We start from the raw sequence: 22,067 nt of genomic DNA on the forward strand, positions 1-22,067 counted from the left end.
TCTATCTCTATTCGAGCTCACTTAAGAAACTCCATTCGTTGCGAGAATAGCTAGTCGCTTTGTCCGTTCACTTTAATTTATTGCCTGAAATAGCGCTTGAGGAGGTGACATAGCACAAGACTTTGGATTTGCATAATACTTTCTACAAGTACATCGAACCATAAACAACACAAAACACAGGCGAAAATTACTTTTAAACGCCAAGCTACGCCTACCCGTCCTGTAATGTGTTTACTCGCACTTTCTTGGCCCTATTTCGGCTGCGTGCAAGCCGCTTGTCTCTCAAATTGGAGTTCGTCTATGAAAGACAGTTCTGACAACGATTCTTGTCATTCCGTGTCCATCGCTTGCCCTTTCCTGTTTGACCTTTTCCCTCTGCGTTGACTGCGTGCAGGCGTGATGAAGGCTTCGCTAGTTCCCCTGTGCTTCGTGCTTCCGAGCCAGTACCAGCAGTTCGTCAACGTGGCCGACGCCCTGGGTTACTCGGCCCACTGGCTGCTCACCCCGCTCGCCCCCGGAGCCAAGGAGAGCGCCCCCGAGGCGCTGGACATTTTCACTCCACTGGGAAGAGCTCGCATCCAGCAGTGAGTGTAAACTTCCAATCCGTCCTTTTGCTTATCCATAGCGTCCAAATCGCAAACAGACACAATGCGTGGTGTTGGCGTGCGTCTATCTCCGCGTTTATCGGTGTTTATATCCTCGCTTCCACACACGCTGCGTGGCGATTACGCATCACCGACAAAATCCCATGGTGCGTGCAGCGGGAAGTTCACCACTAGCAAGAATTTGATGACTGGATCACGATCACAGTTAGATGGCATAAATATGGTGCGTCATTGATAGCCTGTGCATGTCTGCTGCGTTTTAGGGTGGAAGGTGTGTTAGAGAGAGGCGAAAGAAGAATATTATTTGAGTTCTATAAGTTAAGGGCCTTTTTACGATACGAAAAAACAAAAAAAAAATGTCCCTAATTCTGCGAGTGTAATTTTGCAAGTCAGAGTTCTCGCACCAGCTTGCCGTGAGGTCATGGATTTTCATGGCGTCTACTCGGGCGTGGGTAATCTCTCTCGCTCTCTATTTTTTTCTTATTCTTGCACATGTACTGCATTGCATTCCAAAAAAAGCCAAAGAATGAAGTTACAAAGTTTTGAAAGCTTTGAAAGCTTTCAAACTGCCCAAATGTGGCAAACACTTTGATGTTCACGAGGTCAATCTGAGGAAGCGGCGTTGAGGTTTTGGAGCGATATAAAGAAAAACAAAAGCACACAAATGAATGTATGCTTGACCTTGATTTAATTTTATAGCAAACAAGATATTAACGTGAAATTGGCGAAAGTAGTTTCGAAAGAGTATTTTATCAGTATGCACATATTTAGTGTTTCTCTTTAGGATTCCCTTTAATAATAATGTAGCCTGCTTTGAAAACCACTTCTCGCATGGAATTTTTCGAAAAGGAGCTTGTGAAAACAAGACTGATGCATACGTGTGACAAGTAATGGAGGCGTTGATGCAAAACGGATCAAGAATGCCAGTTAGGGACAGTTCACCTTGAATTCAGAATAGATGTTCTATGCGTTTATTTTTAATTTCCTTAGCCAAAAAAGTACATTAGATCGCGTGTTAGCTATCGCTTGTTAGCCAGCCTTAGCCATCTATTGAAACGTTAGAAATAAAGGGTTGCAAACATGTGCTAGAAAATTTGCGTGTATGTTTTCCTTTCTTTTCTGTCTTCTTTTTTTCTGTTTGTTTCTGAGGTTCCCGATATCTTTCTCACGAGCTGACTGGTCTAACATATTTCTGTTTTATTCACTATGAACGGCTGTTTAATTTGAGGCAATCCAAAAAGTCGTCGACATGCAATGCTGTTTTTAATACCGATAAACCTTAAATTGTAAAACACGACGCACGAGCCTGTAGTTCCAGTTAAGCGCAGTGTCTTAAAATTTCTGTATAGTGTACATACAATGTGAATGGTATTTAACCGAGAGAGGTTCTGGCAACCGATAATCCTGAATGCATTTTTTTACTACTACTTAAGCTAGTTAACAATGTAAAAAAATAGGCATATTTTTCTTTATCGGTACAGTGTGGCGACATGCCTTTTTATGAAACTTCTCTTTGAACATTCAAATAACCTTTAGAAAACACTCGTTGAAAGTGATTCGTAACAGGGTCCAAGAGAATCTAAGCGCTGTTTACATTTCGTTTCTTAAAGGAAAACTTTCCGATTGCACCGCTTTCTTTTTCATTTATTAATGCTCGACTAACCTGGACCCCCTAAAATAGGCCCAAATTTCTCCCGTAGCAGCGCTCTTTCGCAAGCACTCTCGTCAGAGCTGGAGTCACCGTCCGCGTGCATGCATTGGGCTCTTGCCTCGCGCGTAAAAGCGCCAGCGCCGAGCAGTATTTCGCACTTTCCATTATGCAAGTGTCACCGAATACGCCGCATCCCTAAAGCAAAGTAACAACTCAGCCGGCATGTAGCCGTCTACACGCTACACACAGTGTAGCGTGACCCGTGAAGGGACGAGTCAGGATCGTAAAACGCCGCGCGTAAAAGACCGCCAGTGCTGCACTCTGCCGGCGTACGCGCGAAATTTTTTTTCTTTCTGATGTTCGTTCTCTCGTTTGTTGGATTTCTGGGACTCATTGGGGACCTCGGGGAACGCATCAACAACTACGCGTTTTATTGTTATACACGCGCAAGGCCGTCTCGAACTTTTACACATCATCACACGTGTTACGATCACGTTATGTGCTACATTAATCACACGTGTTACACGTTGCAAAGTTTACGAATCCACTGCTTTGGTTCACAGCCGCGGTGGCCGCATTTCGACGGAGGCGTAATGCAAGAGCCTTCGTGTACCCTGCATTTGCGGCACGTTAAGCAAGCCTGAGGGGTCTGTACGGAGTCCTCCAGTACAGCATGGCTCGCAGCCCCGATGTCGGTTTGGGACGTTGAAGCACGAATCAATCAAGGACTTTCTTTTCAATCAATCTTTTCTTAAATGCAAGGAAAATGTTTGTTCCCGCACCGACGTAGCGCGCAAATAGATGTACGTGTGTGCTATTTTGTAAGCGATAAGTTTTTGAACGGTGGATGTTATGTGGCCAAGTATTCGTTAATTTAGTGCCGACACACGAGAATGGAAGATAACACGCTGTTGGTCCCGGTGCGGAATGCTGACGTTGATGTCAAAAAAAAAAAAGGAAGAAGAAATGATATTTTAGGGTTTTACGTGCTAACACCGCTATATGATTATGAGGCCCGTCGTAATGGGGGACTCCGAAAATTTGGAACATCCATGGGTTCTTTTATGTGCACCTAGATCTAAGTACACGGTTGTTTTTGCATTTCGCCCCATCGAAATGCGGCCGCCAAGGCCGGGCTTCGATCCCATGAAACGCCGGTCTCGATGAACAGGCTGACTTTTTGATCTGCTATAGCTGTACTTAAGCGCATCTGAATAGTGTTCTGTAAAAGTTTGTAAATCAATATTCAAACACGCTGATAATCCGCGTTGTGACAGGTTGCATGTTTCGAGATCTACAAGTGATTGAAGTGAACTGCACAGAGTATTTTTCCAGGTGAAGTAATTAGGCGCAATGCCACATCTCGTGCAATTTTCAAGCAATTTGGCGAGCCTATGGATTGCTGAAGCGTTGGCAAAATGGTGGTTATTAGATTATTTGCAAAAAAGAGAACCGACTGGGAAGCAGTTAGCAAGAAAAAAATATATATCGATGCAAAAATAGGGGAAGCTATGACACCGTACGCTGGCGATGTCTACTCCGTTCCACTTATATCTAAACAATATGATATCGAAACTATTGTACAAAGTATAGAAATTATAGCAGTAATCAAGACTGCAATAAAGCAAAAACAAATTAAAAAAAATACTCCGACACAAGTACAAAAGCTGCTCTCGAAAAATTGCATTTGAAAGAAAGTCCGTGTATGTCAGAGGTACACAAGTAATTACACACATTCACGATCACACACAGCCGTATGTGTGCGCGTGAATCATAACCGCAGAAGTCTATTTCTATTCCCACGCATGCTGTGCCTCTCGATGCAGCAACACCTGCGAAATGATTCACGCCCTTAAATATGAGGAAAATTGTCAATCCGTCTGTCGCACATGGCCTTAGGAGGAGCATGAAAATGAAGGAAGGAAAGGTAGGGAGGTCAATGCAGACGAGCCCCCGGTTTGCTACCCTACACAGGGGAAGGGGTTTAACGGAAGAAAAGAAAGGAGAGGGAGGGAAGAGGTTACTGCCTGTGTGAGTACGTGCGGATGTCCGTAACTCCACGCCTATAATCGCTCACTGAGGCCAGTCGCTTTCATGAAACGTAGCAGTGCCAGCGTCACTTTGTAAGCTTGCGACGTCCAAAAAAAAAGGGATGTAAGGGTGGGAGTTGCACACATATTTACATCCTCATTTAGCTTCAGAAGTGTAAATCATCGTCATAATAATAATAATAATAATAATAATAATAATAATAATAATAATAATAATAATTTTCGTTCTCTTCACGCCTTATTGTCTTTACACTTTTCCTTCGTACGTAGTCACATCACATATGGCATTAAATCTTGGGGAAACACATACTACTGTCATCTTTATTATTATTATTATTATTATTATTATTATTATTATTATTATTATTATTATTATTATTATTATTATTATTATTATTATTATTATTATTATTATTATTATTATTATTATTGCAGTGAGTATGCGGTTTCGGGCGTTTCCTTGCAAATGCATACTCTGTCCTCCTCCTCCTCCTCTCTCCCCCGTCGACGCAGAGCTTCGACGCGGCGCGCTGTGGTCCAGCAGGCCCTGTCGGCCCCCTTGCTGGTGCACGGGCAGCCTGTGAGCCTACGCGTGTTCGTGCTCGTCACATCGCTCTCTCCCCTGCGCGCCTACGTGCACACCGAGGGAATGGTGCGCCTGAGGAGCTACCGCGCCGGTCCCACCTCCGCGAAGGTGAGTTCACTGCATGGTCGTCCATAAACAAAGGCAAAAAAAAAAGATAAGAAATTGGGTTTGTTGACTTCTGGTCCACCCGAAGCATTGAGCTATGGCTGAAGGACGGCAACGAAAGAGGCGGAAATACGACCTGGTTTTTCGACGTGCTGGTGGAGTAGCCTCTCAGAAAAGCATCGTTACTGTTCGCGACCCGGAAACCTTCAGAACGTCGCTAATTATTGCTTTTCTTTTGTGCTATACTACGGGAATCCACTGCGCACTAATGACTCCTAAGAGGTCGTTGTACTAGTTGCCTGCCGTTTTCTTTTCTTTATTTTACATATGAGCATGTCTGGCGGCTTTAATTACGCATCGTGTAATGATCGGACACCAAATAATGTGTTACTTACTCAAAAAAAAAATGTGCGATCATTTGTCTCTGTTGTGCAAACTCTTCTACCAGTTTGATTTGTACTTCTTATTTCCGTCACTCTAAGTACCGAAAAAACCGGAAAATAGTTTGGACCATAATATAGGTTCACTCCACAAACTACAATTCTAAAAAAAAAAAGAAAGATGAAGAACGATAACGAAAAGAAAAATAAACCGATATAAAGCGGAAAAAAAATACTGGTATATAAGAAGGGAAAGGAGGAGAGGAGGAGCTGCATGTTTTCTTTTTTTTAATTTTCGATCTATATTTCGGTTTTCATGTTACCGTGCAATGATTTTATTCCCTGTTTGTCCGTTGTCTGTGTTATTAGTGTTCCAAAACAATCTCTGAATATTACTGTAACCACCTCGCGCAGTGTTTCAAATTGAAACCTGCGATGTACATTAACTGAATCAATCAATAAATAAGGACTAACGTGTGCACAGGAATTAACGAGGTCACTGCTAAATCTACTTCAAGTCTACAGGGTCCTGCGTCCGTTTATAGACTGGAAGCACATCTTCACATGTGCTGTGCATCTGGTGCTCCCTCTCTCTCTTCTCTTCTTTCTCTCTTTTCACCTCTTCACCCCCTTTCCCTCAATGCAGGGTTACAACACTGACATGAATCTGCTTAACATCCCTGCCTTTCTTGTGTTTCTCTCTCTCTCTTTCTGCAGTTCTATCTTCTTTTTTTTTCTATTAAACTATGAAAGCAAAAATGTGACTATGCGTACAGGGTTGTTCGTCAAAATTTTGAAACTGCAGTGGAGGACATCTTTAAATTATGCCCCTCAGCGGCACTTGCGAATGGATGCCAGCTTATTCGCCAAATGTGCGTGCACAGATCACATGACACATTAGCAAGGTTCCCTTAATCACGTTACTGCCCCTGGTGTCACATTAGATTCACAAATGCAACCTTGATGCTTAGAAGCTGTGTCTAAGACTACAGCACGGATAAAGGTGAAAAGTAATGGCGTCGTTTTCTTTACACTTTCATAATCCAGAAGGGTTCCGCCCAGTGTGGCGTTTTCTTGGGTCAGTTTCCTTATTTCTCAATGGCTTTCACAAATGTGCTAATGGTTCGAAACGACAGCATTACGAGAACTGTAGTCAACTTCTTCTCAATGAGAATTCATGGTGATCTCTCTCTAACAAAAGAAATGGTCGTAAACATAATAATGATTTTCGGGCAATTTCACAGCGCCGGTGCTCTGTAATATCAAGTTGCTCTTAAACTTCAAACCGTGTTATGGAAAAGGAATGTCAACGAAGAATATTAGGGCTTTTTTTTTTACTATAGTACAACAGTTTTCATACTTAACAAAACACAACTAGGTGGTTCTGCAGCCAACCCTGCCTTCTGGTATAACAAAAAAGAAAGAATAAATGAATTAGGACAGATAGCTCAAGGCTTTAAGTTTGAAGTAATACTATCCAACTTTGTCGATTTCAGGTCTTCCCTTGTTTATCTTCTTATTTTAATTTCGCTTACTACAGTTGCCTCTTTTGAAAAAATCGAACCTTCTCACGGGGCTGATCGTTAAGCTCTCTTGGATCTGTTACTTCAATTTCCGTTATTCTCAAACGATACCTTAAACCGGTGATGCGTTACCGTGATGGCGAAATATCAGAAATGAAAGCTTCTGTATTTTGTTTTCAGAGAGCTTCGAACTGTAGTCGCTGGAGCAGGTTTCTGTGATACAAGGAGAGCCCGCCGAATCAACTAAATGCTGAGACTTAGGTTGGACCTGTCTCAAAGAAGAAGGAAGACTTGAAAAAAAGAAACATAAACAATACCCCATATTTTTTGCTGCAAGTGCAGAAGACGAGAGCCGATCCAATTGGCTAGGTGATGCTTGCCGAGATGTCCACTTGCTGGGCGTGTGTTAGGCATCAAGCCACGAATCGTAGCCGTAACACGATCGCTCGGTGTGAGGACGTCCCGCCGCGAAACAAGACCACTCCAACCAGCAAAGTTTGCAGTACGACGGCTGCGCTGAGCCTGGGAGCACACGTTCAAAATAAAGGAACGCTGAAAGGACTCTGACGCGGGCAAAAAGTGTCATGGAAAGAAAATGAAGAAATAAAAAAAATGCAGGGACAGCCACAAGCAGAAAATTAGAGATGGTTAAAAAGTGAAGCAGGTACAAGAAAATTTTAATTACCAACTTAGTTTACAACACGAAAATAAGATAAAAGCTAATGGCGGTAAAGCCCTTGTCACGAAGCGCAGACACCCGTGTGCTCCTTGCGAAGCGCACCAGGCTAAGGCTTCTTTCTTCATTTTTCTTTAGCTTTTGTTAAATTTAGTTTCCTTTCCTTCCATAAGTCGATTTATAAAACGCGATAATTCCTTCATTTATTTCTCTCCGCAAACACATGTGCAAGGTCCGCAAGTTTAGAAAAAAACAAATAAAGGAAGGAAGAAAAAGGCAACTGCTTCAACTGTGAGAAACACAACCGTGGCATGGAGGCTCGGACGCCAATAGCAATGTATGTCACGCCTCTTTAAGCGGCGGCCAAAGCGCCTACACAGCCCAGCGCAGCAGAAACACCAAGCAAGCGCTCCCGCTCTTCCTCCGTACACGTTCTTGCACTCTACTCGCGTGTCTTGCCTTACTGTACGTTAGTTTTATTTTTATTTTTTCTTTGTGTGCGCAAGAGGGTGACAGTACAACGGCGCCTCGACGCTGGATAGACGCTCCGCCGCCACCAAGCGTCGTCATTTTGTTTATATATCCAGGTCTCAAATTTCCTCCCAGCCTTGTATTTTTGTAGTTCCTCCAAATTCTGTGCGTTAAAAATTGGAGAGAAGAGCGCTCCGCGCTCTAAGCGGACGTGCGAAGGGTACTGCGATGCGCTCTAAGAACGGGGACGGTAAGGAGATTGGGGGGAAATCGCGACGTGTGGGAAAACGTGCCAGAAGCCTACGTTCCGTCTCGTCAATTCCGTGCAGTGTATCCAAGGCTATAAGGGTCGCGTAACTAACCAGACGAAAGGGTCCTCCGATATCGTCCACCTATAATCCCCCTCCGCGGTGACGCCCCTTGAATGACAGAAGCTTGCCAGAAGGATTAGCACCGCACAATGGCCGAGTCCTCATTCCTTCTCGAAAAGCACAATCGGCCTTCGTTACTTATTGGCTGAGACGAGCCATAGCCTTCGGTGCACCGAATGGCGCGGGGAAACCAAGTGTACCTGATAAAGACCTCTGCACGCTTTTAGAACGAAAATTTAAAAAAAAAAGTTGGGACAGTTTATAAGAGGGGCACGCATGCCAGACGACGATGATTTGGCCCGAAAGGCGACGTAGGCGAGAGTTGCGACGCGGCGAAGCACACCGAGCAGCGTTTCGGGAAGGAAATGGGCTGGGACAAAAAGAAATAAAACAAAAACAAAAGCGGGGGGGTAGGGAAAAGCTGCTCGGGACGTGCGAAGAAGGCACGGGGCGAAGGCAAAAAGCCCGCCCCCTTTCGGAGCAGTGCCCAAGCTGGCTGGGCAGACCCTGGGAAGGAGACGCCGGAAAGTGGCCCGCATTCGGCCTCAACGCGATTTCCTGACTTGACAGCGCAAATAAGTTCGAGCAATCGGTTCTGCTTGCTGTTTCGGGGGCTGCGCTTTGCTCTTGTTCTTGCATTTACTGTTCCCAACTACTCGCTGCACGCCTTGTTCCCGCGAGTGTCGTTCCTGCTTTGCTCGTACCGCTCCTGTTCGGGGCCTACCGTCGCGTCTTGTTCTTTTCGCCGGGTTCCTTTAAGTTTTCATCTCCGCATACTTTGATTTTTTTTTGTGTGTGTGTAGCTGGTCTGTTTCCTACGTTCTCCGAGGGCTTTGTTGCTCCGTGAGCGAGCCTTGCAATGCGCGCGCTTCCCGAATTAGCCTCCCTAACACTCCTCTCCAGCCTTTCTTTCTTTGCGTTTTCTTGGCATCCCGTACAAGCTGTGAAGACGCAATCCTATTTCCTCCGCCGACAACGACGAAAGCCGGGGGGAAGTTGCTTCGCCCTTTTTCCCTTGGCATTGCAGCGCGCTGTTCTGTGCCCCGCGCTGTTTCTTTGGTGGGCTTTTCTTCGTTGTTCACTTTCTCCCCATCTCGTGCGCAAAGGCTAAAGGTATGCTGGCTGAGGTGTTGCAGAGCGTCTTCCATTCACTGAACAGAAACGAAGATCTGGTAACCAGCTCTGCCATCTTCTTACCTTCTTGGCTTACTATACTGTGTGGTGTTAACCGAAAAGACGGGAGCGGGGTGGAATTTCTATCTCAATGCTGTTTCCGAGACGTTCGGAAACAGAAGACCATTCGTTATGCGTAGGTGAAGCGAACACTATATGCGATATACAATAGAAACAAAAAAAAAAATAGAAAAGCACCACGCTAAGCAAGCGAGCAAGCGAGTTGGGCAGACAATGGGCTCGCGGCGAACGATCCTGTTATTCTTGGATGAAGATGGAAATACGTATTCGATGCACGAGGAAGTGAAAAAGAAAGCCTCTGTCATCCTGCGCATCGGCGTTGAATCTTTCAGGAGGTGCTTCGACTTCCATCTGTAGGTCAGTACACAGGCCTCGCCTTACATTCGATACCTCGTCTGCCATGCAAAGGTGCAACTCGGCGAAGCGGAGCGGTTGTTCTTGAAGCACACGTTTCTTTTTCCCGAGAAGGTAGTAGATCTTGGAGCTTTCTTAATATAAGAACTCAAGCACGGTTGTTGCTTCAAGTCGTAGCACTCACGTGCATCTTATCATGAAAATAGGCAATTCTTACGATCGGTGTTCAATCTTAAAATACCCAATAAATGGCAAACCACTCTCGAAGGCTATGCTATTGCTGTATACTGCGAGTGGCAGACCAAACCGACTACATCATGGCCACCATGTCTTGAGCGCCTCCTGGTGTTCTGTTGCTTTTACAGTGTTCTGTTGCTGCGAGCACAAGGTCGTGGGTTCGATATCTGGTCCTGCGGCCACATTTCGATCGGGGCGAAATGCAAAAGTGTTCGCGTGCTGGTTAAACAGCCCCAAGTAAATTGTGATTGTGTGCGCGAGTTACATTCGTAGGATGGATGGATGCAAAACTTTAACGAAGGTCCTGAGGTACGCGACTCAGCGCGCTGCGGGCCCTCCCACGTTGGCACAGTCAGGCCATGTTCGTTGTAAAATTTATTTGACGCCTTGTGCGCTATGCCACGTCTTGTTCTTCTGTAACCCTGTTTTTGTAACGATGATTTCTACATATCTTTGCGGTGCTCGTGTCTAGGTGCCCGAGTGTCTTGCGGTGATGCCACCTGGCCCCTGTACCCCCCCCCCCCCCCCCCTATTACTCTATGCTCCTCATGGGGCCTCTAAGGTGTTTTGCAACAAATAAATAGAAATACTTCGGAGTACTCCACTACAGCGTCTCTCATAACTGCATAATTGCTTTGAGACATTAAACCGGCACCACACTATGAAGGTGGCCCTCGAGGTTGTATTGTTTATGTGTTTGTTTCGTTAGTCACAGGTACTGTGACAACTGTTTTCAGACGTTAACTACCGCAGTAGGACAGCGCCGAAAATATGGTAAAAGAACTTGGGAGCACCTGTCCCAAATCTGGTGCACTGGCAACGAAATACTTTTGGGCAACTAGAATAGATCCTGCACACAGTTACCCAGCGGTGCTATCAGAATACCAAATGACGGGTCCAAGTTTTATACGGAAGCCGTTCCGCCGGAAAGCTTACAACACCGGAGCCAGCATCTCTTGTAAGAAACGGTCTCCCTACCTTGCATTGGTATGCAAAGTCGCACTTCCTGCATAGCGTTAAAGAAATTCACGGCAAGCAGGGGTTGCAGTAACGCCAAAGCAGCGTGCACTGGCACCCGAGCGCTGTCGCAACCAAGTAACTGCATTTCTGAACAGCCTACTTACATGCACTGGCTGTTGTTCATTCTAAGATGTAAGATCAGAGTTTCTTTCGTTCCCTCTGCCTCTCCGTCCGCCATCGTCTGACATTTTCCTTTTTTTTTTTTGAGGCCACAAAGCCTCCCTGATTCGCGACTTGGCAAGTGCATCGGAAATCAGGAACCACTCTCCACTCTCGAAAGATGCCCTCTCTTTCTACGCGGCCGGCTGGACTCCTTCTCGCACTGCTGTCCTAGTTCATCCATTCTGGCTTGACATGCTGTGCCTCGGTGCTTTCCTATACTGAGTGTTCGCGCGACGTTCAATCTTGCGATCAACATATTCATTCAAGGGTGTTAATAGCTCGCAAACGACTTTTCGCGGCCGGTTAAACTGACGGCCGGAAGTCGAGAGGGGAGCGAGCGTCGCGCGCCCCTGCTGTGGCCAGCGCTTACAGGCCTTACGGTCCCTGGCAAAATATCTGGTGCTCAAACGATAAGTGGAGTGGCAGTACATTCGACGATGTAATAGCCTTTCATGACTGTCGGTGTGCGATACTCTGGGTTTCGCAGGTAGCCGACTGAAAGAACGAAAAAGAAAAGGGGAGGGGATGGAAAAAGAAACCGAGCTTGGCGGTCCTGACGCCCATATCTTGAAACCTTCAAGAAAGGAAGTACCTCGCATTGGACGTTTCTTTAACGCAGCGATTTGTAACTACACGCTGACAAATTGTTACTATTCGCACGAGCAATATTTGTGTCATTTGCGATTCATTCCTCCCGTTCAACTTCTATTGATTTCATCGCTTCGTAGACGCTGAGCCCATGCTGGACGGTACCGCGTATTTTCTTTTTCTCAGTGTACGCGGAAAACTTCTCACAACAGTGACTGCTGATAAAATCACTCGTTATGCACGAAAGAATGATCAAGAATAAAAACCATCGCCTGCGCTGCAGGACAGCCAGATATTAAGTGTTGGTACAAAAGAGAAAGGTGAAATCCTGGAGCAGAAAGTAATCAAGCGCAGTTTCTCGTAAGAAGAAAATAGTGTCTTTCTTTTTCTTCCGTGTGGCGAGTTCGTGTTGCTTCTTTTCCCTAACCAGCCGATTCCTTGAACGCTACATGAATTTTAACATTTGGCGTAACTGTCATAGCGCGTTGTCTAGTTGAAGAGCGACACCTCGCGCTCCTGTCAAATCTCCTTCGCTTCTTGGAGAAACACTCTCAAAACACGTATCTGAGCACAGCGCTACATAACAAGTAATGAACAATGTGTCGATACGCGTTGTAATATTTCATTGCATGACAAATGTCGCGTCAGATGTTGCAACAAATAACATACTCGAGTTGCACTCTAGCGCTCCAGGACGCATCATCTACCCTGTAGTCAGCGTTACTAAGACCCGAATAATGCGGCATTACGCAGGAGTGCAAGGCATAGTACGGGATGACGTGGGCCAGCTTAAACCCAGTTACCGCGAGTTTGCGTCGCATGCCATGACACGGATAACATCTTGTGACACGACGACGCTTGCCACACAAACTTTGCAACACGAAAGCGCAATGTGCCTTCTTATCTGAGCATGTATGGGGCAACATCGGCTCCAGCTTGCTCACCTGTCCGCGGTGATGCGTGATCGTTTAGCGGTAAAACGCTTGTCTCATTCGCGCACCCACACTCCCATTTGAAGCAGAGACACCAACCACAAACACAGACTGAGAAGCCAAATAGCCTACTCCCTAACAACGAATGCAAAACCGAAAAAAAAAAGTAAGAGAAACGCTCTTTCGCTGGGCTGAAGACACTTCGGTGCCCGACGAATCCCACGTCGAGTTTCGGCGGCGCACCTTTCCCGGCTACCTTATGAGAACGGACACAGCGTCGCTCCGTAGAGAAATGGCGCACCGAGCGGCTCGCTCATTTCCGTCGCCGCGGCGTTCGGCCACACGTATAACCGCCTCCGAGCCCAGTTTCTCGAACTCACCAGCGAAACCATCGCACACTTCTCTCTCCCCCTTGACCGTTTCTCGTGCGTCTCGCGTCACTTCGTTGCCGCTCGGCAGTGCAACTCCTCCTGTCCATTCCTCACCCAGAAAATGCGCTTGCCCTCGACCGCACTTGACTTTCATGAGGGGGAGCCTGCGAAACGGCACATTTTCGGTGGCGAAGTGACCCGCAGGCGAGCGCCACCCGGCGCCCTTAAGACAGTCGCGCCCGCACGAAATGCGGGAGAAGGGATGTGCGCTGGACCGGCTGGCCGTCTTCGCACTTCCGAGGGAAAGAAGGCCTCCCGCGGCGCTGCAGCGGCGGTCGCGGAAGCCTCGACGCTCGCAAAGAGGAGAAATATATACGTTTCCTGTATCTGGCGTCAGCGCTCGCAAAGTGTGCTGACGACGACGGACAACTTATTCATGCCCCCGCCGAGGCGTGGATTATGCGCAAAGCACAGTAGCGGCCAGAAACGGCGACGACGGAACTAGTGACTCCGGAGCACCCGACCCGGGATCTCATTCTTCGGTGGGTTACGAAAAGAAGAGTTGCAGAACGCCGTATAAACTGCTCGTATCTAAAGCTTTATGCATTTCATTCATTTATTTATTTGTTTCGTCTCTTTTGTTCTCTACGTTTGGTTCGCCTCAGGCGCGGTGATGATTCGCTTTTATTTTTGTATTCCCTGACACTGCTTTTTCAGTTCCGGGCATTCTGGCATTACGCATTCTGGCCGTGCGAGTGGAATTTACATCAAATGGCCCGGAAGTTGGCTGGTTTCTAAGCTGGCACGAAGGCCATAAACAAATAAGTAAGAACAGAAGTGACGCTTGCATCAGGTTATTGCGCACGATTTTGTGTAAGCGAGTGGGACAATCCCTGGGACATGGTCACTGTACGTTTTGAACGAACGCGCACTGTTCAGCTGCTTCTGAAACGGATGCTGCGAAACCGTGCGCCGCCATATCCCGCGTCTAGTGTTCTGCGGACCATCACGAAGCCATCGTCCATCTCCGTCACCAAAGACGCATTTACGGCGGGTGTCGACTGCAAGGACAAACTGTACGTGTACTGATGCTTCCGTCTACATTAGAGAACGAGAACCGACAAAGTTTACTTGGCGCACACCGCTACGTCGATCTCCACAGGTCAACCCTTGTACCCCCGGAACGTCTGACGTTATTGATAAATCAAATTGTGTGTTTTTGAGAGGGGGCTTTACTCTGTCCTACGCACATACGTGTCCTTCGCTTCGCAAGCCCCACGCTTGTCTAACTTAGCCCCCGCTTTCTGCGTTATTCGCTCTTGCTACGCAGCCTGGCATGCGGGTGCAGCCCCTGTCTCGCTTCTGGCGATTCGTGGAGCGCAACTACGGCCGCCAGTCTCTGCAGACAGCACTGGAGAGCCTCTCCGACGTGCTGGTGCGGACGCTGCTCGTGGCCGAGGCCGTGCTCCAGTCAACCCCGGCTGCGCAGGGACTACGCAAGTCCAGGTTCGGAACCTCACTCTTTCTCTTTTCTGCTGGTGGTGGTGGTTGCGATGCTGCTACAGGCGCTGTTAGCCTAGCGGTCAAGTGTATAGGCAATTATATTGACCGAGGGAAGCTGTCCAAAGCACAAAGCGCGCTACCACTGGTCCGTTAGTTTATAGTCGCGCAAAAATGCGAGAAGACGCGGCGATTTCATTCACGCTATACGCGCTGTTCTTTTGCGAACACTAGGTCCTGCACGTACTCGTGTGGAAGTCCTATTCATCACTAATTCGAAAGACTATCTCTTTCTACTGCAAGCTATACATCGCAGAAAGACGAAGTAAGCAGTGGCTCATAGGCACGTCTCATTGCTTTGCGCTTTGTTTAAGCTTTCCCAGACAGAAGCACTTTTCACTCCTTGTATGGAAGCAAGCATAGGCAGTGCAAGATGTGGCGTTACGCGGCATCCGCTTGTTGGCAACTTGTGTAGAAGGGAGAACGGGCGCGTACAGTTAGGAACGCCCGCGCTGGGACCCATATTTCTATCCGAACACAGCGTGTGTTTGATTTCCTCGCACTGCTTAAGCAATCATCATCATCGGCCTATGCCTATGTCCACAGCAGGACGAAGGCCTGTGCCGGCGATCTCCGATTACCCCTGCCTTGCGCTAGCTGATTCCAACTTGCGCCTGCAAATTTCCTGATTTCATCACCCCACCTAGTTTCCTCCCAACCTCGACTCGTTCCTTTCCCTTGGCACCCACTCTGCAACTCTAATGATCCACCGGCTATCTACCCTGAGCATTACATGGCCTATCCAGCTCCATTATTTTTCTCTTAGTGTCAACTAGAATATCGGCTATCCCCCGTTTCCTCTCTGATACACACCGCTCACTTCCTCTTTCTTAACATTACGCCTACCATTTTTAGCTCCATTGCTCGTTGTGCGGTCCTTAATTTGTTCTCGAGCTTCTTTGTTATCCAAGTTTCTGCCCCATATGTTAGCACCGGCAGCATGCAATGATTGCACACTTTTCTGTTCAAAGACGCGTAAGCTCCCAGTCAGGAGTGGTAATGCTTTCCGTATGCACTGCAACCCATAAGCAATACTAGGTCTCTCATTGTCAACAGATATTCGTTGGCCAGTTTAATTCTTCCACTAAAGACCTGCGAACAGCTGTAGCAGCGCACCATAATAATTGTTTCTGCTCTTATTCATTCAGCATGCCCTTTTTCCGTCCGTTTGGACAGCTTTACTGTCTCACCCACCGCGGTAGCAGATTATACGCTATAAGGTTGTGCTGCCGAGCTTGAGATTGTGGGTGCGATGTGGGCAAAATACAAAAACGCTTGTGAACATACATTTAGGAGCATGTTAAGGAACCGCAGGTGGTCAAAATTACTGCAGAGTCTCCCACTACGGTGTGCCTCACAATCAGGTCATGGTTTTGGCTCGTTAAAACATCTGATTTTTTTTTAAAGCTCACGAGCTTGAACCTGGCATCTCATCCGCCTGATCTGAACGCAAGCAACTGATCTTAAAGGCACAGCAAGCAGCACTCGCGAAAGTCCTGGCAAAAAAGAAGTTGTATAGATGGCCTGATTCAAGTTTTTTTTTTTAGCAAAAGCACAAAAAACTAGCTTTAAGGCCAGATGATTATATATCGTCCCTCTTCACCAGAGAAACGAGGCATCTCCATGCTGAGTCTCTTACCCCTTTCAGTGCCAGAACCAATGCGTTCACATTTTCTTTCTTTCGACGCACGGTAAATGACTGGAACGTTCTTCCATCGGTATGGTTGCACAGCACTGAGATAATTGAACAAATGGTCACATAGGCCGTAGTAGTATCTTTTTTCTTTTCTGTTTTGTTTGTACCTTATGCTGGTACCCTTCTGTTTTGTCAGTAAATTGTTACCTTATGCATATGCGTCTCCATTTGCTTGATTGTAATTGGTATGTTGTTGCTTTGCTTTTGTTTCAGTATTTCGTGCATTTCTTTACTATCCTAATTGTGCAGCCTAACCTAACTTTTGGGTGCTTGAAGAGTTGTGGCAGCCTTCAGCGTTTGTATTTATTATAGAGCTTATAGATGCGTAAAAGAATATGTTTTTTTAGTTTGTTTTTGTTATCACACTTTCCTCCTTATTTGTTGCTGCTGCTGTTGCAATACTTGGTGTTTTTGCATTGATCAATCTGAATTGCGTGTATTTTTGTATTAATTAAATGTATTTATAACGACTCCTGTTAGGACCTCCTGATAGTCTGCAGTACTCTCTAAACAAATAAAAATTAAAAAAAAAAAATCTACGCCTCAGCGACGGCCTCCCTCCGAGCATAGAAAGAAAAAACAAATCGATGGCCATGGTTTTGCTGACTGCACCGGAAGCAATTGCAGAGCTGGAAACACTTCACAGATGCCATATTTTGGACACCACCTATGGAAGCCAGTAACGTTGCTTTATTCCGAGCTGTGCAGAGTAGCCAATAAGTCGAAACAAGTTGGTGTTCCGAATTCTGTGCTGTCGCAGTTGACCCTAATTTGCGCCCCCAAAAAATACGCACGTATACGTGAGTACTAAAGCAAACAAATACCGGAAAAGGAAACGGCGATAAGTACGTTCACTTGCGAGACCTGTATATTTATTTAATTCATAACATGCGGTGGTCTTGCCAACCATGTTCTCCATTTTCGATGTATTTTTTTAAATTACATTTCCTGGCTGCGCTGCTTCGGTCAGAACTTGTCAACTCTCCCGGCGGCGCTAAAAGAGCCACTTACTCAAACTTCTCCTGAAAAAAAAAGAAAAGAAAGAAAAAAAAATCGCGTCGTTAATTGGCGCCTCCCAATCGCTCTCTCCTCCCCATGCTGTTCGGGCTGGTCGGCTGCACTTTATTTTCATCTTCACACGACCGAGTCTGAGCGGCCACGTGTCAAAGCTGGCACCTTTATTTTTTTTCTTGCTGCTTTCTTTTCCTACTTTCTGTTTGTTTCTCGTACGACCGTTGTACGCAACGTACAGCGCTGTGCAGGGCGGACAGCCTCAGTCAGAGTCACGTTTTCTGGAAGTGCGAGTGGTTCGTTATAAGAACTGGCGGAGCAAATTGGCACCAGGGAAATTCGTTTCCTCTGGGCACGTGCCTCTCCGTGACTTTTTCCCAAGTCTCTGGCTGTGTTCTCGGCGAATAGCTTTCTTTTTTTTTTCTCTCTCTCTCTCTAGGCTTTCCCAGAACGCTTCCCGACTCTTAATTACGCCGGTACTAAGCGCGAAGGATCCCGCTTTAACTTCGTAATAAATTACATCGAGGATTCACGATTTTATTGCGGGACATTAAATCTTCAGACGCATATTTGATTCACATTTGTCGGGCGGTATGATTTACTCGAAATGCGCAGCGTGCTAGTATTGGTCTTGTCTTAAGATTGGTCTTCGAAATCTCCGATAGCGCTGTCGTTAGCACGGTCAAAGAAGCTTAAACTTGATGCGAGTATTCATTTCGACAAAAGCCTAAACATTTATCTTTTTGTAACCAGTGCTAATGGTTGTTTAAGTTTAAGGAATATTATTTCCCAGGCACTCTAAAGCAAATATCCCGCGAATCTTGGAGTGGCGACGGAGGAAGTGAGTGCATGAAGGAGTTTCTTGCGTCAAAGTGCTTACATATAGGGCGTTTGTGTGTGTGTGTGTGTGTGTGTGTGTGTGTGTGTGTGTGTGTGTGTGTGTGTGTGTGTGTGTGTGTGTGTGTGTGTGTGTGTGTGTGTGTGTGTGTGTGTGTGTGTGTGTGTGTGTGTGTGTGTGTGTGTGCGTGTGTGTGTGTGTGCGTGCGTGCGTGTGTGTGCGTGTGTGTGTGTGCGTGTACGTGCGCGTGTGCGTGTGTGTGCGTGTGTGTGCGTGTGTGTGTGTGTGTGCGTGCGTGCGCGCGTGTGTGTGTGTGCATGTGTGTGTGTGTGTTTGTGTGTGTGTGTCTGTGTGTGTGCGTGCGCGCGTGTGCGTGCGACCGAAGATCAATCAAGCGAGTAAATGACGGAGTATAAATTTCAAGCCAACCTGATTAGGATTGCTGCTACTACACGAAACACTTTCGACCACGTACGCCGGCAAACTCTCAATCGATACACGTTACGCTGTCTCTACTGTGTGTGCAGGCTTCCCAAGTGCTTCCAGCTGCTTGGCGTGGACCTGACCCTGAACACGTCCTTCCAACCGGTGGTGACCGAGATGAACGGGCAGCCCAGCTTCTACCGGAGCCCCAGGGCCGAGGACGAGCCAACCAACGGGCTCAAGCAGCGAGTGCTGGCCGACGCCCTGAACCTCTTGTTCGGCGCCCAGCCCGTGGCCGACCAACTGGCCGAAGCTGTCGACGAGGTGTTCGAGAACCTCGGAATCATGGTAGGGCCACTGGCAGCAGCAAGGACTGGTGCATAGAGCCGTGTAACAACGGAAGCGTTTTTGTTAAAGGCTGTAAAAATCATGCCGAACGCTTTTTCGACAATGTGTTTCCAACTGGAAAACCTATAACGTGATCGTAGCTTCCCTATGATAAAGCGTAACTTAGACGTATTCACCACTGGGTTAGAAGGTAAAAAATTGGCGCATGGATTCTGATTGCCATTCGTGCTCTCACAAAGCAGTGTGCACACTGTTTTAGAGGCCGCATGCAAGAGCCAAGTAAGTTACCTCGTGCTGGCAGGTTTCCCTCGAGAAATTCCTGAGGTGATAGCAGTTGGATATCTCAAGGCAGAGAAGAAACGCATACATGCTATTCGTACTTAGAGTGTGTATGCCGAGGAGCTTCAAGATAGCTCAAGTGCGAAGTCAGTGACACTGTTATAAATACATGGCGTTTCAATATGCCTAAAATTGGTCTCAAGTAACTGCAATGGGCCGGCCATTTTCGCATCCAGGAAAGCTGGCAGGTTCTTGCTCCTTAATGGTATAACTTGTCCAAAAAAGGTATTTTTCATGAAACTTTGGGTTTTCTAATTTTATTGGTCCTTATTTTTTAAATTCCATCTGCGCAAATGCTATTCGCTATGCACTGATAATTCACGAACATTTTTGCGCTCACCTAGCTGAATTGTTTGCGCCTGCACACCGTATTTCTTACTTCGGAACAAAACTCACATGAAGACCAGCGTTTGCTCTGTTTAGCTTGACTGTTAACCTCGTTCTTTTCTTCATGCGGGTTTTTCTTTTTTTCCTATTATTTGGCGACTATATCTACGTGCGTAAAGAAGTAGCCGATGTTTGCAAGAGCGAACCCAGCATACGAGGCTAGCAGACGGGCGCACATTACTTCCTCCCTTAACCGCCAAACGCATCTCGGTACTTGTTGCGTAAGATATAACGGGTATACCCATGCTAAGAAAGCGCGTTATTTCATCATCCTCAGTACTACACCGAAGTGTCCCTTTTGCTCACCGCAGGGTCTCAGCTGCCAGATCTCCCACGACCTGTGCCTTAGCCGTGAAGACCTGGTCTTTCTCATGGATACGCGACGGGAGTCTATGCAGACGGGAGGATTTCAGCAGGTGAGAAAGTAGAACCACGAATGGGGGTGGATAACCAGGATGTAGCAGTGGCTAGTGGAACGCATTATATGCTGGTTTTATTTCTACCGCGGTGCTGCAGACGCGCCATTATATTGCATCATCTTCCCTCGTATTTCGCGCGCAGCGTATCAGGACTTGGCCGCAGTATTTTCTATAGCATTAGTCGGGATAGCCGTACAAACAGTCGCATAAGTTAAACCTGGATTGCGGGGATGCGTGGCGATGCAGTACCGTCACAATCGATCCGTCGATCTGCGAACGTCCTCTTACGACCACTGTCTTGAGTTTGCCTGTTTGTTTAGCCGGCCGCAGTTGGCGTGACTGACTGAACGAGTTTCCTCACCATCTTCCGCAACGATTTTATGCACTGGTTCACTGCGTCCTGCGGCGAAGCGTGAGGTTGCGAGTTCGACTGCCGACCGTGGTGGCCGCGTAACGACGTGGCGTAATGCTGGAATATGGGCCTAACAGCCGACGGTGAAGCCTCTGTGCGTTGAACGGCATAATTTTCTACTTGATGATTTTTTCTATCTCACTACTTCTTGCGCCCTTACGGTGAAAAAAAAAAGAAAGACCATTGGTGTAGCGAAGTCGTAATTAGGCAATACCATTTAGTAGAAGGCAAGAATTTCTCCTTCTAAATGTTCTGGACCGGGGTTTCCGTAACTGTATCAGAAATTGCACGTTGCTTCTACAAGGTGCCCAATCGGAATCTGCTCTGTTTAACAGTCCTACATTTCGCTGGCCAAGTTTTTTTTCTCTTTTCTTTTTTCACTCTTCCGTACATATCGGCATGCAAAGGGATATAGTGTTCTTAAAGCTCCACAGATCACTTCACCGCTATGTTACGGAACAATAGCGACAGCTATTGTGACAGCGGGACTAAAGGCTACGTTGTACGCACTTTCCATCTTCTGAGTGCGAAATTGTGTTTCAATCTGTATTGTTATTCAGTTTAACTGTGACTTCCCTGTAATAGTAAGCTCTCGAACATTTAGGAGTGTAGTACGTTTGCTACCCTAAGTGGATGGGGAATGAATTGAGTCAGCTGCGGTATGTGTGACCGTCAAGGTAGAACAGCGTAAGCACAGTCAGCGATTTCCATTGCGCACATGCTGTTGGCCAATATAATAAATAAAAAACAACAACAACATTAGGATCTATATAAACGGCAATAGGAAGCGCGACTGGAGCTTAAAAAGATGAACGTAGCTAACGATGACCACAGTAGCTTCTAATAGTTCTGACGCTAACTAACGACAATATAATGTTTTCCTCTCTCATCTGCCTTGCTTACTCAGCAAATTACTTGCAATGAAAGCATAATTTGATCAGTTGGTTAAAATACACAAGTATATATTGCGACACACTTTTTAAAATTTTCTCCATCCACTATGCTATAGCTAAAATATCAACGATTCTGTTGTTTCATTTAGAAGCATTTATGTCAGAAAAATACTACCTACTAAATGCTCCGCAAGCTGCTTGCGTGGAATAACATGCGAAATGACTTTATTCGGTTAAAAAAATTGATAAAAATTTCATTTAGGCTGTATATTTACGATTTAGAAATGCGATTTAAACTTCGCACACAGAGTAGAAAGCGATAAATTATATATACAATCATGTTTGTCAGCAATGAGGGAAATTCCAAGAAACACAGAGATAACATCGATATAATGTGAAAGAGGGATATGGAACTTACAAACATTCCGAGAAATTGGTAGAAATAACATATGAATCGCAAAGTG

General features: G+C 46.3%; 1 protein-coding gene across 3 annotated transcripts in view; it reads left to right on the forward strand.

Moving 5' to 3' along the window:
- Window positions 1-22,067, forward strand: part of LOC135905949 (cadherin-like and PC-esterase domain-containing protein 1) — a 209,867-nt gene that overhangs the window by 142,721 nt on the left and 45,079 nt on the right. For all 3 annotated transcript variants that reach the window (XM_065437093.2, XM_065437094.2, XM_070538646.1), the window contains 5 exons: window positions 395-584; window positions 4,821-5,001; window positions 14,608-14,783; window positions 18,910-19,153; window positions 20,191-20,295. In XM_065437093.2, the coding sequence (XP_065293165.1) occupies window positions 395-584; window positions 4,821-5,001; window positions 14,608-14,783; window positions 18,910-19,153; window positions 20,191-20,295 (896 nt within the window). The remainder of the gene's footprint in view (window positions 1-394; window positions 585-4,820; window positions 5,002-14,607; window positions 14,784-18,909; window positions 19,154-20,190; window positions 20,296-22,067) is intronic.

This window comes from Dermacentor albipictus, chromosome 5, assembly GCF_038994185.2.
Source record: "Dermacentor albipictus isolate Rhodes 1998 colony chromosome 5, USDA_Dalb.pri_finalv2, whole genome shotgun sequence".
NCBI lineage: Eukaryota > Metazoa > Arthropoda > Arachnida > Ixodida > Ixodidae > Dermacentor > Dermacentor albipictus.